Source organism: Ursus maritimus, unplaced genomic scaffold (assembly GCF_017311325.1).
Source record: "Ursus maritimus isolate PB19 unplaced genomic scaffold, ASM1731132v1 scaffold_4, whole genome shotgun sequence".
Taxonomy (NCBI): domain Eukaryota; kingdom Metazoa; phylum Chordata; class Mammalia; order Carnivora; family Ursidae; genus Ursus; species Ursus maritimus.
In genome coordinates this window covers 21742849-21761599 of record NW_024426552.1, presented here as the reverse complement: position 1 = coordinate 21761599, position 18751 = coordinate 21742849, and the positions used below count along the sequence as shown (strand labels likewise).

The 18751-nt window shown below is 32.4% G+C and overlaps 1 protein-coding gene across 1 annotated transcript in view; it reads left to right on the top strand.

Annotated features, from left to right (window-relative positions):
* NCAM2 (neural cell adhesion molecule 2) overlaps nt 1–10732 on the top strand; it is a 210242-nt gene extending 199510 nt beyond the window's left edge. Inside the window, exons 17-18 of the mRNA XM_040621667.1 lie at nt 6109–6228; nt 9820–10732. Of these exons, the coding sequence (XP_040477601.1) occupies nt 6109–6228; nt 9820–9931 (232 nt within the window). The 3' untranslated portion in view covers nt 9932–10732. The remainder of the gene's footprint in view (nt 1–6108; nt 6229–9819) is intronic.
* The last annotated feature ends 8019 nt before the right edge of the window (nt 10733–18751 follow it).

Genomic DNA, 18751 nt, shown 5'->3' with positions numbered 1-18751 from the left:
AAAGAAAGAGAAATCATGATTTTGTCTTAATTAACTGGAGGGATATTGGTGACTGCATGCAATATTCAAGTTCTGCCGTTTATTGTTATTTCACTCTATTAATTGGTAATTTATCCATCAACACTTGGTTTGTAAGTCCTGCTGGGTTTAATTAACCTTAAAAACTTGGGAAGATGAAAACATGGAGTTCATTCTGTATTTGTTATCCATCATAACTTTTCATATCATCATTTCCCCTGCTTGGGAAAATAGTTTTCAACTCTTTTTCAAAAATTCATTGTTTGAATAGGGAAAATATTATACCTATTTTTTTTTCAAAAATATTACATAAAATCACAATGGGAAATAGAATATAACTGATTTGGTGGATTGGATCTCTACTGGCCTCTAAACATGATCAGAAGCTTTCTTAGACTAGTACTTTCATGTTATCACAATTATAAGACTATGCAGATTTATTACAGAATACGCTAATTACACATTTAGAATATTCTTGTTTAAAAAGTATCAAGTTTCAGAAAAGAGAAATTAAAGTCAGTGACATACAGAATGTCATTCATGTTAAGTTCTAGAATATTCCATTATTTGGCTCTTATAAATTTAAATTAAACATATTTATCCTGCATTCTCATCATTTATCTAATAAAAATGGTGAATGATTTCTACTTTATCAAACTATGCTTATACTCTTATTCACCCAAGCATTAATTTATGCTAATAAATATTTATTGAACACCTACATAATCAGGCACTATTCTAAGCCCCAAAGATACAACTGTGAGTTAAAGCAAATGAGTCCCTTCCATCATCTAGCTTTTACTCTGTTGGGAAACACATTTCAGTTAAAAAACAATCAAATGGATGAATAAATAAATAGTTTCTGTTATAAATGCTATGTAAAAAAAGAAAGAATTTTCCTGGTTAGTCTTAAGTAGTAAAGAAACTAAAACATTAAAAACTAATAGAAAGTAACTAGCCAAAGTGTGTGTGTGTGTGTGTGTGTGTGTGTGTGAAATTGGCTTTTCAATGTAGAGAGAGATATCCAAACCAGCCCCCTTTACTATCATGGGAAAGAAGGCAAATATAACTCCAGGGCACTCCAGCCATCCTGACTCACTTCAGTGGGGAATCCCAAGAAGCAATTGTGAAGTTTAGAGTCCAGGGGAGCAGACGTACCAGTGACTGAGGCCTAATGATGGGACTATCGAATGCACCCTCTCACAGCCCACTTTACCACCCCATTAGTAAATGCCTTTATTTCGCAGTTCCTTCTAACCAGTACATCATGTCCTGGGATCAAGAAAAACTAAAAGGTATACTCAAGGCAAAAATTATTCTGAAGAGGCAGAACTAGCATCAGGGCCAGATTCAGAGAAGGCAGGGATATTGGAATTATCCGACCAAGATTTTTTTAAAGTATATGATTAATATGGTGAGAACACTGTAGGACAGCATGAAAGAAGAGATGGGCCATCAGTAGAGAGATGGAAATTCTGAAAAAGAATCCAAAAGAAATGCTAGAGACCAAGAACATCCCAATAGAAATGAAGAATATCCCTGAGGCACTTACTAGTAACTAGACATGGCTGAAGATAGAATCTCTGAACTCTTAAGAGAAAATACCAAAACTTAAAAGTAAACAGAGGGACACCTGGGTGGCTCAGTCGGTTAAACGTCCAACTCTTGATTTCAGCTCAGGTCATGATCTCAGGGTTGTGAGATCAAGCCCCATGTCGGGTAGGTGCTGCATGGAGCCTGCTTAAGATTCTCTCTCTCCCTCTGCCCCTCTCCCCTCTCTAAAAAAAAAAAAAAAAAAGCCAAACAAAATAAAGACTAAAAACAATCCACAGAATAAGAACTATGAGACAACTACACAAGGTGAAACATATGTATAGTAAGAATACCAGAAGAAGAAATAGACAAAGGAACTGAAATATCTGAAACATTAATGACTGAGAACTTCCCCAAATTAGTATCTGACACAAAACCACAGACCCAGGAAGCTCAGAGAACATGGAGGAGTGCAAATGTCCGAAACAAAACAAAAGAAAACAACAATAACTATACCTAGTCCTATCATTGTAAAACTACAGAAATTCAAAGATAAAGAAAAAATCCTGAAAGAAGCTAGAGGAAATAAATACCTTATCTATAGGAAGCAAAGGTAAGAGTTACATCTGGCTTACGCACACATGCACACACACTGCTTTGTATATATACACACATATGTATGTGCATCTATTATTGCAGTGTTTTCTCAGATAGCAATGAAGCTTCAAAAGGTACCTTTCCAGCATGTAAATTTCTGACTCATTCTTTTTATAAATAACTAGTATTCCATAGTATCAGATACCATAATGCATTTATCCACTTGTCTTTCATGACAATTTAGATGAAACTTTCAATGTTTTATCATATTGAAGTATAATACGTGGTCTGAATTTAACTTTTACGTAAATCTTGTTGTAAATATACATTATGCTCCTAGACATGGAATGTACATCAAAATTGAAAAACACTGACAAATTTCCCACAAAATTCTATACTAATTCATACCCTTAATAAAATCGGAGCATATGTATTTCTCTATACCTTCTCAAACATTAAATGTTATCAATTTATTTTTATTTTTGTCAATATAATAAGTGAAAGATATCATTTCAAATTTGCACTTTTCTGATCTGGGTTAAGTCTGAGCTTATTTGTATTGTCATTTTGCTTTGGTCACTTTATTTCTTCTGGGCATTTCTTGTTCATATTCTGTATACATGTTCATGGAGTTACTTAACTTTTCTCTTACTTTTTAATTATATAATGTGACCCTTAATTATTTGATGTCATATTTGTTGCAAATATTTTTCCCAGTCTATCCCAAAGTTTGGGTTTTGCTTATGATGCCATTAATTATATAAATCTTCCCTTTTTGAGAACTGATGAATTTTATAAATATTTCTTTCTTAGTGTGCTTTGAGGTATTTTCATTTTGTTTCCCTTTATTTTGTTGAAGTTGCAAGTTTTAGTAATGTATTTCGGAACATAAATCCTCCTTGCCCTCCTAGAATACTGAAGACAGTTACTGATTAAGTGCCGCGTGTATGTCAAGCGCTATTCTAAACTCCAAAGAAATTAGTTCGGTGTCATTATCATCTCTGTTTTACTCTACAGGCAACAGGACACAGAAATGCTTATGCAGTGAGTTAGTGAGAGTCAGCTAGTTTGGTTCCAGGGCACATTCTCTTAACCACTCTGCTGTACTTGTCATTTCCTGCTTAATCATCAGATCTAGAAACCTGGCAGCAATTTATTTAGTTTTTACCAGTCTATACATTGTGAAATTGTCCATAAATTGTGGCATACATTTTTATGCCAATTTAAATAAAATATTACCTTATCACTTTTTTATAATTCCACAGAAAATATCAGTAATAATTCCGATATCACTTCATGTATAATTAAATGTAATTTATACAGGATAGGAATTTGACTCATGTAAATTATATGTGTACTTCAGATATTTTCACCTATGGGTAAGTAAAATATGCACTTTATACTCCTTATAGTGTTTATCGTAATAGAAAATATTGGTAACAACCTAAATGTCTGTTGGTTGGACACTGGCCAAATACATGGTGGTCCATACATACAATGGGACAGTATGCACCATGAAAAAGAAAGAGGCAGCTCTAAATGTTCTAGTATTCATCGAAAAGGCAAAATTATATTCAGTTAGGATGCACCATTTGTGTAAGAATAACTCCCTGCATTTTCATGCATATATGCTAGTATATGAATAGAAGGAATGTCTCTGGAAAACACGATTTGAAAATGTGCTCGTCTCTATGATAGGTCACTAAATATCCTGTAAATCGGAAATGGTTAGGGAGGTGTTCTTTTCTCTATATGCCCTTTGTAGAATTCTATAATATATGAATAGACAAGCTAGTTAAAAATGTAAAAGATCACTAAGAACAAAAATAAGGAGTTTAAGACAACTCACCATGTTCTCTTGTAACTCTTTAATTTCCTTTTAGTAATGTTTATTATTTCTAGCATAAAGTGGTTTGCTTACATATTATTTTCAGTAAGGAGGATACAATTAAAATCCAAGTTCACTGTCTTCTTTTTAATTTTTTTGCATTCCATCGTATTTAATCCACACAAATAGATCTGCACCTGTTGTTAACAAAGTTAAACAAAAAATCCAACCTTTCATCACTCTTTTTGCTCAGAATCATCAATAGCCAAACAGTATCATCCTCTACGTCATCAAGAGCATTGATATCATGAAGAATTTTTTAAAAGAATCAGTTGAAGAATAACAACAACAAACAAAACAACATGAAGCTAAAATTTAATTGTGGTGGCCTCTTTAATCATCTTTACTAGTATATAGATCTTGCGTCCTTCGAGTCCCTATTCAGGTTACTGACCATGTCTGAATCATCAGTTCTCACGGACATTTGCATTTTAGAGGTATCGAGGGTTCTTCCCTATTAACTCTAGATTAGAGGGTTCCAGATTTTCTTCCATTTCTCCTGGCATCCATTCTTCAGATTTTGATGTGTATGTATGCGAGGGACCTACATACTGAAATAAGAGTAATATCAAACCTGCCACCTGATCAGAAGTGTTTCATCATTCTTAATATTTTCCTGTTCAAGAGTCAGCATTTGTAAGGTCTGTTAAATATTTTTGTCATTGTTGGTGTTTTGTTTGATTTCTTTTGCATGCACTCCTAGTTTACTTATTTTTAAGAACAATTTTAATGTCATGTATCTGTCGTTACAATATTAATTAGATTTAACATGCCCAGTGATCCATCATTATATCCCTCCCTCACCTCGGACCCCTGGCAAACATTGATCTTTTTATGTTCTTTATAAGTTTGCTTTTTACAGACTGCAGTGTCATTGGGATTACATAGTATGTAGCCTTTTCAGACTCATTTATTTTCCTTACCAAGATGCATTTTAGGTTCTCCCATGTGTTTTTGTGGCTTGATAGCTCATTTCTCTTTTTGCTGAATAATATCCAATTGTATGAATGTACCAGTTTCTTTATCCATTCCCCTGTTGAAGGACATTTTAGTTGGTTCCAATTTGGGGCAAATATGAATAAAACTATAAACATTCACGTGGAGAGTTTTGCATGGGCATAAGTTTCCAGTTCATTTTTGTAAATATGTTAGAGTAAGGTTGCAGGATTGGATAGTAAGACCATGCCCCTGGGGAGGTGAGGACCCCTAACCCTCCCTTACATTTTTTTTGTACGTGTGCTATTATAATCTCTATTATGAGTGTATCATTCCCACTGCTTATATCTCACTTTACCCTTTATCATCACTAAATGCCTTCCTTATTTTTATTCCGTTTTGTTCATTTTTTGAGGAACAAAACTTTGCAGTAAAGTTTCTAATTTTATGAAAATTTCACAATTATATAAAATTACACCTATTTTCATATTTTAAAAATCCAATAAAGATGTCATGGATTTGAATTTACGAATGAAAACATCATGCATATATGTTATAATATTGTTTTTATGTAAACTATTTTCCTGAAAACATGAATATGTAAAGTCAATATCGCATTATAGTTAAAATCATTCATATAATTCATAGAAACACTTAAAACAATAAAACATCACATATATATAAATTTTATCTTCTAAATTTTAATATAGAAGCAATATTTCTGGTGCTATATTTCAAATATAAAAAATCTAAAGCATATGGCTAGTTAGGGGGAAAGAGCTACTTCATGTCATCATTTCCTTTAACAAAATATTTTTTATTTCTTTCCCAAAATAAACCGCACAATCAAATGTAAAATTTGGACTTTTGCAAAAAATTAACACAATTTTGATGAAAAAAAAAGAATTCTAGATAAAATGGAATTTCCCCTTTCTATTTTTTCTGAGTGTGAATTATCTGGGTGAGATGAATTTAAATGAAAAAAAAATTCTTAGTTGTAGTCTTAATCTGACCATGTTGGATTTTTAGTGTGTGTGGGGGGGGTGAGATTAAGCGCGGATTCTAAACTATGTTTCATAATGCATCTATTTTTACATTACATGAGCAAGGTTTTTTTGTTTGTTATTTTTTTTTAGGAAAGATGGATCAAAAGAACCAATAGTGGAGATGAGAACAGAGGATGAAAGAATCACTAATCATGAGGATGGGAGCCCAGTAAATGAGCCAAATGAAACCACACCACTAACAGAACCTGAGTAAGTAGCTTCAAATGCTTAACTAGTTTTGGATAAATATTTGTAAAATGATAACATATTATCATTACTTGCAGCATATATTTACAAATAACATCATTTGTAGAAAAATATTTCTTTTTCAAAGAAAATACATGTGAATATAGAAAACCATTTTCTATGGAGACATCCCACATGAAAATTTTGTATCAATGCCAGAGAAAATCTGTTCAAACATATATTTATAATTTTATGTAAACATATCAGAAAGATGGAACATGTTAGAGTTGGGTTTTCTTTCCCTTATTTTACTCTTTAAGAAAGTGATACTTTCAGGGCACCTGGGGTGCTCAGTCAGTTAAGGTTAAGCGTCTGTCTGACTCTTGATTTCAGTTTAGCTTGTGATCTCAGGGTTGTGAGATTGAGCCATGTGTAGGGCACGCTCTGCACTCAGTGGAGAGTCTGCTTGAGATTCTCTCTTCCTCTCCCTTTGCCCTTCCCCTATCCTCCACTCACACGCTCCCTCTCTCTCTAAAATCAATCAATAAATAAGGGGCGCCTGGGTAGCTCAGAGGTTAAGCGTCTGCCTTTGGCCCAGGTCATGATCCCAGGGTCCTGGGATCAAGTCCCATATTGGGTTCTTTGCTCAACAGGGGAGTATGCTTCTCCTCTGTCCCTGGCCCTGCTTGTGTTATCTTGCTTTCACTCTGCTCTTGCTCTCTCTCTCTTTCAAATAAATAAATAAAATCTTAAAAAAATAAAAAAAAATTTTTTAAATCTTTAAAAAAAAGTGATAGTGTCAAAATGTGACTTTTACTGGAATAAAAAGCAGTCAGAAAATTAGCCATTACTCTGTATATGAATATCACAATTTAAAATAAAAATCAATAGTATGAAAATGTACAGAAGTCTACCCTAAAAAGAAAACTGTTCATTAGGAAGAGGAAGAAATGCTGTTAAATTGTGTATCATTTTAATGTCTATAAGAAGTGGTGCTTGCTCTCCATTCAAGATTCTATTATTTCTTTCTTTCTGTACCCATCAGAGCGCCATTATAGCCATAGCAGGTATTTCAACTCAATCTGCAAAGATGATGAACATGTGCAAAGATGATGTTCAGGTGACATGAAAGTTAAAATGATGAAAGCCAAGGGCATTATTAAGATGTGATAATAGTATTCTATGGAATATATTGGATGCAAACAAAACCATGACTATCACATTATTCTTTAAATACTGCTCACTAAAATTACTTCTAAATTTCATTGTTTTTGTTTGTTTGTTTGTTTGTTTGAAGGATCCCTTTGTCTTCACCAGCAAACACTCACTTGCAGAGAAATGTGATTTAGGCTTCTCATCCTAAATGGAAGGCTGTGTGTTGTCACAAGGGAAGAAAATAACTTGTTTCAGAAATGCTTGCTATCTGCTCTTGAGGGACTGAAATAGTTACTATTTAGAGAAATACAAAGTACTACTCTGTAGCTAAATTTTCAGTATAAATCCTGAGGTCATGTCAGTGACTGCATTTCGAGATTATTACCTTCAAATTGAGGTTTACTCTTGCGGAGGCAGCTTTTACAAGGTGGATTCTGTAGTTTTCCCTTCAGAAATTAAAAGTCTTTTCAATGAAGCAATATTTTACACAACAAAACAAACTTCTATCTGTTGATTAACACTTACAATGAGAGATTGGTGTGTATGAAAACTAGCTAAGAACTGGGTGTTATACGTAATTGATGAATCACTAAATTCTACTTCAAAACTAATATTACACTATATGTTAACTAATTGGAGTTTAACTAAAAACTTGAAAATACAAAAACACAAAACAAAACAAAACAGAAAACTAGCTAAGAAAATGCCCTAACATGTGACAGGGCAACATTTTGCAAAAAAATAAAACAAAAACAAAAAGGATGATATAATAACTTCTCCAATCCTCAATGATAGAAAAGAAATACTCAACATAAAAATAATAGAATAAATTGTAATCTTAAAAAAAAACAATTTATCATAAATGTAAGTAGTGAAAAATATATATTCGAAAATTTGTCATCCAAAAATTAGTTAAAAACACTGGTTAATTCCAGTGTTATAGTTCTTTGAGTAAGACATCTATTAAGCATTATGCTAACTTCCCTCCAACCTCAAAATTTCTCTATGTCTTGCTGCTTAGAAGTGACCCGTTGGTTGTATCTTTTATTATCAATATTTGCTGCACTTGGGAATGGGAGAATGGAATAACTGTGAAGGCATTACTTATAATATACATAAAAGCACCTGCCCTAATAGGTAAGAAGTAGATGCTATTTCATTCCCAGCAATGAGTCGTAGTAACTTTTACCCGTGACTTATTTTTGATTGGTTAGTTTTCACGTAATAGCTTTGATCTTCAGAATATAATGGCTTGCTTGTCTCATTCAAAAATATAAAAGAAATTACAAGTAAATCCCAGAGAAACTAGCATAGTATCATTCACTACCCCATGAAATGGTGACATTAGAGTACAGAATTGAACTGGAATTTGTTTTTGATGTGAAAAAAATATTTTGTCAAGGGAGGAAATCTAACTCCCAAAGCTGTGTACACAAGGCATAATCATAAACCACTGAATTCAAGACTGGTAGAAAAAACTATACATCTTGAATCATTGTCATCATAGTAAGATTTGTGAAGCTATCGTTAAGAAATAAAGGGGCATCTGAGTGGCTTAGTCACTTAAGCAGATGTCTGCATTCAGCTCAGGTCATGATTCCAAGGTCCTGGGATCGAGCCCTGCATCAGGCTCCCCACTCAGTGGAGAGTCTGCTTCCCCCTCTCCCTCTCCCTCTGCCCCTTCCCCTGCTCTTGCTCTCTCTCTTGCTCTCTCAAATAAATAAAGAAAATCTTAAAAACAAAAGAAGGAAGGAAGGAAGGAAGGAAGGAAGGAAGGAAGGAAGGAAAGAAAGAAAGAAAGAAAGAAAGAAAGAAAGAAAGAAAGAAAGAAAGAAAGCTTGTTTTCCTTCATAGGTAATAACTGAAAACAATTTTCAAAAAATGTGCTCTTTAATGATACAAAAATAACAACAAAAAATAATAGTGAGAGAGACCAATTAAAGAAAACATATACAGTAAAGGAAGAAAAGTGAGAAAGTCCTGAAATACATTTCTTTCACTAAGTTCCAAAGAATATAGCTAATTCACCTAGCTCTTGAAGTATGTAACAGAATATGGCAGCAGCTATTAATGGCTTTTATTTGAAAAAACATAGGTACTAGTAACTCACCGAGTTGACATATAAAAATACTGGCTTGTTTAGATTTCAAACAGTTCTGTTTTTCATATCAAGAGCTGGTAATCAAGTCTAAGTCACCCTGTATGATCGATTTGGTGCATCTAAATCTACAAGTAGATTATTTCACTCGTCATTCTTCAGTACATCACATTTTACAATGGACAATATCGTCTAATTATTTAATTATTTGTATATCATTTTGATATTACGTTTAACAAATCTGATTTTTTCATTCTAATAATTGCAGATATTGTCTTCTAGAAGGCAGTAACTCAGTATTAAGTAGTACCACTCAAATTGCCTTAGAAAATGAAATTCATTATTTTTATATTTCCTTCCAGAAAATTGCCTTTAAAAGAAGAAAATGGAAAAGAAGTCTTAAATCCAGAAACTATAGAAATTAAGGTGTCTAATGACATCATACAATCAAAAGAAGACGACAGCAAAGCCTAACACCAAGATCACAGAGGCTTGAACAATGCTACAGAGCGTTTCGATTGCAGCGACCCTATGACCAAAACTATTCCATTGACCTTAATTTCTTGGGGAACTTCTAGCTTGGAATAGCTTGTACACATATACATATGATCAAATATTCCTGCCCATGGTCCATTACCTTTTGTTGTTGTTGTTATTGTTGTTGTTTATTTTGTTATGAATTTCAATATAGAAACCTGACTGAAACCAACTCTTGGGTATCAATTTGATTCTGTGATTGAAATACTACAGTTTACTATACAGCTGAAGTGCTCTGTTTCTTAAGGACGATATATTTCACCCAACAACCTCTCCAACAAACAGGGGTTTAAGAAAAAAAACAAAAGAAAACAAAAGCTTTGTGAGCTAAATGCATAAGAAGGCCCTGCATGTTTTTCATCCTATCTTGGGCAAACAAATTATTCACGTGGATTTCAGTTTAATAGGAAAATCGTTAATAGAGGGTACACTTTTTATCAGGAGAATTTCAGGGAACTTGGGCTTGAAGGAGCCAGTTATCTTTAGCAGATATTAAAAATTGAGAGAAACTTTGGAAAATTCTTTTTAAGTTATAGTTACAGTGCTATTTCGATGTTCATTTTTGATAGACTGAAGTGCCAGATCAAAATTGTTACCCATTTGAACGAATATTAGTCGTGTGTAAAATTAGATTAGAAAGATTCCGTAAATCTCTCTTTATATATGCCATAATCACTCACAATGGATTACACAAAAAAAAATAAATGTATTGCAAGTGAAAATAATATTGAGTTCTGCCCTCAGCTTCAAATAAAGTAAATTGAAATGGGAACAATATCAATGTTGTCTTGATATATTTATAAATATGTGATCATCTTTTACTTTTTAAATAATTTTATCAAAAAATAAGCTCTTCGTGTTGAAATACTTCACACCACATCCTCAGATACAGTCTTTGACCATTGTTTTAGTTGATCTTTGTTTAAAAAATTCATTTTTGCGGTGTTATAGGTCAATCCTTAAATGTAATTGGCTAATGGAAATTAAAATCCTTAGTGGTTAAATTAAGAAGAAATTAACGTTTAAACATGCCATAAAAGTGTCAGTGATAAACAACTGAATTGCCACTATCTGTTTTTCTTCTGGATGTTGTAGCTAGAAGTCATTTTAAGATTTTGATAAACAACTTTGGTTGAAGAAATTCCTTGGCTATTCCACACAAACTTTCTAATATTACTTGTTAGGGCCTATACCAGAGTAAAGTACTTATTAACTTCCAAGCTATGCAAGCTCCCAGAGGTAAAAGACTAAAACATGATTTTCACTCATATGTAAGGTAAATAAATGTATTTATGATTTTAGATACACATACCAGTTGGGAGCAGGTTTTAGATTATTTGTCACCCTAGAGAGCCAAAGGTTTCTTTAGGCCCCATTACATTCCTAATCGTTGGTGAGTCAGGTGGTGTTATAGCTCAAATATTGACTGGTTGGGGAACGCACACCAATAGAACATCGGAGGAGAGTTTTACAGTGCAGAGAAACCTGCTTAGTACGTCTCTCTATAGAGGTAATTTGATGAATCTATTAAATGCAATATTAATGCTACCCATGAACACTTTTATTTACCAAGTGCTTGAAACTGTCAGGCAAGGAGAGACAACCAACTAATTTTACAAACCTTCAGTTATTAGCAGGACAGAATGTGTCCGTCTGCGTGTTCATGCACTAAATCTCCAGTGTCGTTGCCATAATTCACAGGATTATAGTGCAGGAATCTCCCCTTGATATTTTTTTCTGGCATATTCTGGAGAAAAAGAATTCATGTACCTGCCTAGGACTTTGAGTAGAAATTATCCAACTGGTCTTTTGATGGATTTGACTGTTGCTCCTTAAGTTATGTTTGTCTGATCACCTCTTTGCTTTATTCGTCTGTTTTTTCCCCCTTTTGTACCAACGTGCTATAACTAGTCAAAGTACTTGAATTTGTGTGTGCAAAGTAAACAGGCTTAGTAAAATGTCCATGAAGCAATAGCCATGAATGCTAATTTTTCCTGGATAGGGCTGGTTTTGAACTAATAATGGTGAAAGAATTAGGAGAACTGAGAAACCAGTTCAGCATGTTTACTATTAATATATTTGTGCTATACTTCAAGAGCAGAGAAGTCATAATAAGGAACAAATATTTTTGTGTTTCTTCAGTTTGAAAATTCTGTCTCTCTCATTTCTTTGGACTTTCCATGTAAAGCAATTTTCTTAAATATTTCTTTTATATATATATACATAGATATATATACATATAGATATATATGCTGTTAAATTTCTTGCCACTAATGTGGAGTAATGATCTGAGGTTAGCAGATAATTTGAAACTAATTGTAGACAGACTGTTTCAAGTGCACTGTTTCAATTGTCTGAGTGGTCCTTATCTCTTGTCCTTGAAATCTGTGCCATGCAGGAGCAAGGCAATACTGTGATTAAATAATAATAATAATAATAACATTTCAAAGGAATGCTCCAACTTATTCTATTTGTAAAAGTTTCCAAATAAGAGATGCTTGTAGTAAATTGTAATATATGAGTAGAACTGAAATAATCTGTTCCTATTTTTCATTCTTATTCTAGATTAAACATGCCATATAACTGTATAAATGTTATTTTTACTGTCTGAGAGTACTCTTAAATGTTAGTATAAAATGTCAAAAGAGTTGACTGAATATAAGTAGGGTTAAATAATCAGAACCCTATGCTAATTTAAACAAAGAAGAAAAATATCACGGAAAATATTGGTATTTCTTGATAGGTTATGTGCAATTAGGCAATGACAATCTACGTTCAATAACGTATAAGAAAGAACAGTAATGTCAGCATTTTGATAAATGTTTTGTTTTTAAAACTGGCACAAATTAATGTGTCAACATATTTTACAATGATCTGCAAAAGAATTTAAGAATTGTGACTTCTAAAAATTTATTTATTATTTTTGTGCATTGATTTATTGCCATTCTATTGATGCTAATGTCTAACATTAATGTAATGTTTCTCTAGTTTTCCCTTATTTTTAATATGAATACCTATTAAAGCATTTTTCAAAGACTATCTGATCCAGCAAAGTTTATGTGAATCTTAGTCTTTGATTTAAACATTTATATAAATAGAAGGATTTTATTAATCGAATTATTTATTTGAGTGCCAATAATTAATTGTAACTTTATAATCATACCTTTATTTTATGCTTCTTATTTTAAATAATTAAGATGTATTTGTGCCTTTGGATTAGCATGACATTTTGCTTTATTAAAAGAAAAAAAAAACAACTGCAATCTTTATTGATATATTTTGCTCATATCTGTGACACTTAAATGGTACTGTCTTATTTACATGTGGTGAATAAGCTCAATTCAAATTACTTTAGCTTGAATAGAAAATCTAAATATAACGAATTATACTGTGTAACTTATTTTCACTCATGACAAAGCAATTCTTTTGAAGCACACGTAAAATATATTTCATTTTGTCTGTATTGTTGTTCTAGATAATAAATACATTCTAGCTATTGTTAAAATTGAGTTCTACCACTTATGAGACAATGGCAACAGGTGACATTTTAAGATAGGGTAAATTATTTTAGTGTCACTTGGGTCTACATTACCCTGTTGTACATTTGTTTGGGAATCATACATCATCCTTTATCGTTGACGGTAAGATAACCGCTGATAAAAATATCTACAACTGAAGTGATAGAAAGAATAATCTCTATTTCTTAATTTAAGAAATAATGGAACAGCATATTACAATTACTTATTAAAGTTGCAATGTTCTTTTTCATGAAGAATGATGTACAGTCTCTATTTCAGTTGCTCATGGAGTTCTTTCTCACAATCATACCCAGAGTCCTTACTCAACAAACTTTAGGAGTAGGTGAAGATATTTTTTTAAATGAATTGTTTGCATTCTTTATCTTTAGAGAGATAAGGTTTGCATCTTTGTATTAATCCTTTGAAGCATTATTATATTGTATCTCACACTGAAATTGCATATGGAAGTATCAGAGTATGCTAAAATTAAAGTATGGAAGGTCACAGAAATGAAGTACTTCAATCCTAAAATGAAAATCTTTTAAGAAAGTATTCTACTCATGGGTTTAATCATGTTCTGAGATGAAACAATTATATGTATAAATGGGAAACGTATAAAAGAGCCTAGATGTAGTACTTGCTGAACAAATGCAATTTCCTTCCAGGTCCTTCCTCTCCTTTTTAAAAAATTGCATTTACCCATGTAGATGCATCTGTTTAATAACATTATACGAGAATGCTAATAGATTATTTCCCCCATAAACTTTTATATTATATATAATGCTTAATATTTATTTGATAACACATTTAACATTCTTAAAAATAGCTTATTATTCACTATAGAATTTTATCAATACCTTAAATACCTTAGCTGGTTCCACCACTTTAATTTTTTATATAATTTTTAACATTTTGGCCATAGCATGTTCATAATTATTAATATAAAAATTGGTAATATAAATTTCACATTGCCACCTTTTTTTCTAAAATAAAAACACATAACACACTGAAAGTTGCATCTGGTTTTAGGCTTCTTTGGGAAAAAAATAAGTAACACAATGGTTGGAGCATTTCAAATCACAGCTAGACATAGTAGAATAGAGGAACAATGTACTGAAAGAATCAAGAAAGGCAAACTGAACTCCAAAATTTGGGATAGATAGGAAGGATGTTAGTCTGAAAAGTGCTGGACCAAGGACTAGGAACACTGCTTAGATAAAAAATCAAGGACAATTATATTGATGGAAAGAGAAAATTGAGTGAAATACAGAGGAGAAAATTAACATAGAACCTAATATCCAAATTTGCAGATAGGATTTTTTTCAAGAACAATATGCATTATATACCATAAATGGTACTGTTAAGAGCAAATATATTTGTTCCAATTCTTAAAGGAATGTTCATGGTTTAGCATTTTTGCCTCTAAACTCTGTTAGGAATATATGAACTTCTTACAAATAAAGTTAAAAAAAAACTTTTGTTTTTCTTTTGGTGTATGAATTCTATGCTGTGTTCAGTAAGCATTAAAACATGCTTTTATTTTCTTTAACATATATATCCATTCAAATTCTATATTCTTAAGTTAGCTACCACAAAGTTTTCTTATTGTTTCAATATGGTATGTCCCTATGAAATGCTGTATATATATATGTCTAAACTGTAAAAATTATACTGCAAATGTTGAAGTTTTGTATTTATGAGAGACATTGAAAGTATGGCTTACAGTATATCAAAATTGTCACTCTTCACCATTTGTATATTAATAGTAAAGATACTTTTACTTTAATAAAGTGTTGCATTTATGTTTATTTTGAATAACATCTCTGCAGTGAATGAGCTTATGACTTCACATATATTTTCATTTTTTCAGATATTTTCATTTTTAAAGAATTTCCAAACTGATTTCTACATATTAAAAAAAAAAAAGAATGCTTTCTGCCATTTTGCCTTACCCTGAGTCATAATCTTTTGATAATAAACTGTACGTAAGAGCAGTCGTTCTCAAAATGTGGTCCCCAAACCAGCAGCATTAGCACCTGGGAATTTGTTAGAAATAAATGTAAGTTTATAAATGTAAGGACCTCACCACAGACCTCCTAAATCAGAAGACTCTTGAAGGGGATACAAAGGAGTTTGTTTTTTAACAAGCCTTTCTAGTAATCCTAATACACACAGAAATTTGAGATCCAGTGGACACATTTTGGGTGACATTCTAGACGTTTAAAACTTCTAGTTCGTGTTGAAATTTTATTTCTCATTATTATATAGATTATCTTCTTGCAGGACTTCATGAGTTATAAAATAAGAGAAGCTAACCATTCCTCACATGCTTTTATAGGGTGTTTTCACTTTTTAACCAGTGTAAACTTTAACTTATTCTTAAAATGAAGAAAAAAAAAAAGGAAATTCCAAATTTTCACAAGGGAACAATTTTCAACATAAGCCTTACAAATACCACAAAGTACGTATATATGTAGAATAAAAATAACATTAAATAGGTGGTGAAGAATGAAAAAAAGGCATTTATATATTGTGCTTGCTTTGTCAGTATCCTGTATCTAATTAAAAGAGCAGTTATAATAAAATACAAAAAATGCCACGAGAAAGAAGCTAAAACAAAGTCTCTGATATATGATAAAAATGGATCAGGTAACTCTGTTAATATTTTAGAGAATTTCTTCCATTTCTTTCTAACCTAAGCCATCACCTACTATAATTCTCTTTATTTGTAATATAGGTAATGAATGTTTGTCTCCTAAGATTCATGTCATACATGGGTCAGCCCTTTAAATTTCTTTTAAATGTAATTAATTTTTCTGAACGAATTTTAAACACCCAAGTTAGAATGTTCTCAAATCATAAATAATGTTTTCTGTTTATTGTGAAGTGTCTTATATATGTTCTTATCCTTGGCATAACTTTGTTTTCCAAAATAAAATGCATACATTTGGATATTTTCATTTTCCTGGATAACTTAACTCATCTTCCACAGACAGAATATTTTGGGGGGGGGGAGGGGATGCAGGGTGAAGGCAACTGAACTATTGTACCAGAATAATGTTAAATTTAATCAAAATTTAATTTATTCTGTCATTTTACTAATCCATTTTACTAGTCCACTAGAAAGACAGAGGTTTCTAGTATTAAGATATCATAGTATTTGGGGGAAAATAAAAGATTAACTTGATGATTCAGTTCACATCAACATCTCTTCTTTTACTTTGAATTTCCATATTCCCCTGCAGATCCTTTTATGTTCTTTATCTGCCATTGCACAAGCATGGTCAATGTCTAAAACTGACCTGGCAAGATTGAGATATATAGAAGAAAGAAGGATTGCCAGAATTACTCCAATCACATCGAGAAATCAAGCAATTACAAACTTTCTTGGAAGAATCGTATTTTAAAGTGGAGGGCTGTAGAAAGAAGTTGTAATGTTCCCTCTTATAAAGGAACATATACTAGAGATCATTCAGTGGGGGTTGGGGAAGCTTTGTCACCCAGTCTGACCATGTGAAGTTCCCCTGACAATTCTAATAGAAACACCACCTGAAAAGCATAAACAAAATTTTCAATAACTCAAAAACCAAGAGACCCATATCTTTACTCACCAGAAGAAAAGACGAGGGAAGAATGTCTCACGAACTTGCAGTAGGGATAGAACCGAGATCGCTAAAGTAATATTAGGAAACAGATAAGAACCCAGAATTAGAATATACCTTGGCTCACATTCCAATTCTAAACCTACTGCTAGCACTGAACTTTAGCAATTTAAGTAAAAACTTAAACCTTGATTTCATCATCTATAAAATGTGGTTAGTTCTAAAGTGGATAATATTCATCTCCAAGAGTTGATGTAAGGATTTATGGAGATAATGTTAATAAAACTCTTTATGCAGTGTCTACCACAGAAAATATCAGTAAATGGTAGCCATGATTATTTCTATATCTGCCATATTTTAACACTGATCCTAGTAAGTTGTGTTAGACAGCTGCTTCACATTCATTAGAGACTAACCATAAATCAATCAATTGTTTAACAATCCATTAAATTATTTACTAGTAGGTTAAATTTGAGTCATTGGAGAAGTTGAAAGCATGGCTTTCCATTTCATTATTTCTTCTACTTCTGTTTCAATGATCTTTTGCTGAATAATAAATCAAGCCAAAATGTAATGGCTTAAAACATCAATAATATATTATTTTTCATGATCATATCTGTTAACTTGACTCAGCCTGGCAATTATTTTTCTCCATATGGTGTAGCTGAGTTCACTAATGTGACTACTGGTTTCCAAGAGGAAACCCTACAAATGGAAGCCTCGATGTGTATATACTTACCAAGACTCTGTTTGTATCGCACTTCCAATATTCAACTGGTGAATAAACACATAATCAATGTGTGAGCATAATCGGGTGTAACAAGACCATGACATATTTGAGCAACACTCATATTATAAGTATGGAAACATCCTCCTTCTGTTCCCTAATGTTTCACATTTTTTCCACATGCAAAATTTACTTCTCCCCTTCCCAAGATTTTCAGTCTTATTTCATTAGCTTAAGAGAATCGAGCTTAAATTTCAGACTTTATTCAACTAAATAAATTTGAGGTGTTAATAAGACTCCTCAGGTATTGTGTCTTGGGTGCACTTTTTCAGTACAGAGGCACTAAAAAGACCATTTAACTGCCCCTGGAAAACCTTACAGACAATTGTGAGACATGAGCAGAAAATAACATAAACATTGCCATTTAAAATAAAGAAGGAGGAAATGGAGGAATTCAACAATTAATGTGTCTATAGAAATTTTGAAATCCAGCCAATCAAACGTTACCAGTTCCCCTTGTCTCCAGCATAGGACATGTTCCTTGGTTTGGATCCAGTTCTACTCTCCCTGGGAGTAGTTACTAAATCCACTGCTCTCCGTGGCTCTTAGGATAACTCTAGGTAGTCTGCCTTTTCTGTAGGAAATGGTGTGTGGTTGTAGCTGAGCAAATTTCTTATCTTGCTACCTGGCCAGATAGATCTAGTACTTAGAGATCTATTTTCGTTTAAACCAAGTCCCATTAAGTTCAAGCTGATACAACTCCTTTAAAAACTGTGAGGTTTTTATTTTACGTATCAAATTATAACCACTACATTAGACAAAAATCTACACCCTCAAATCTTTTTAAGACAGTGTCCTCTCTGTGTTGGGCTGCAAAATGGGGTGCTATTGAATAATGCTCTTTGATTCT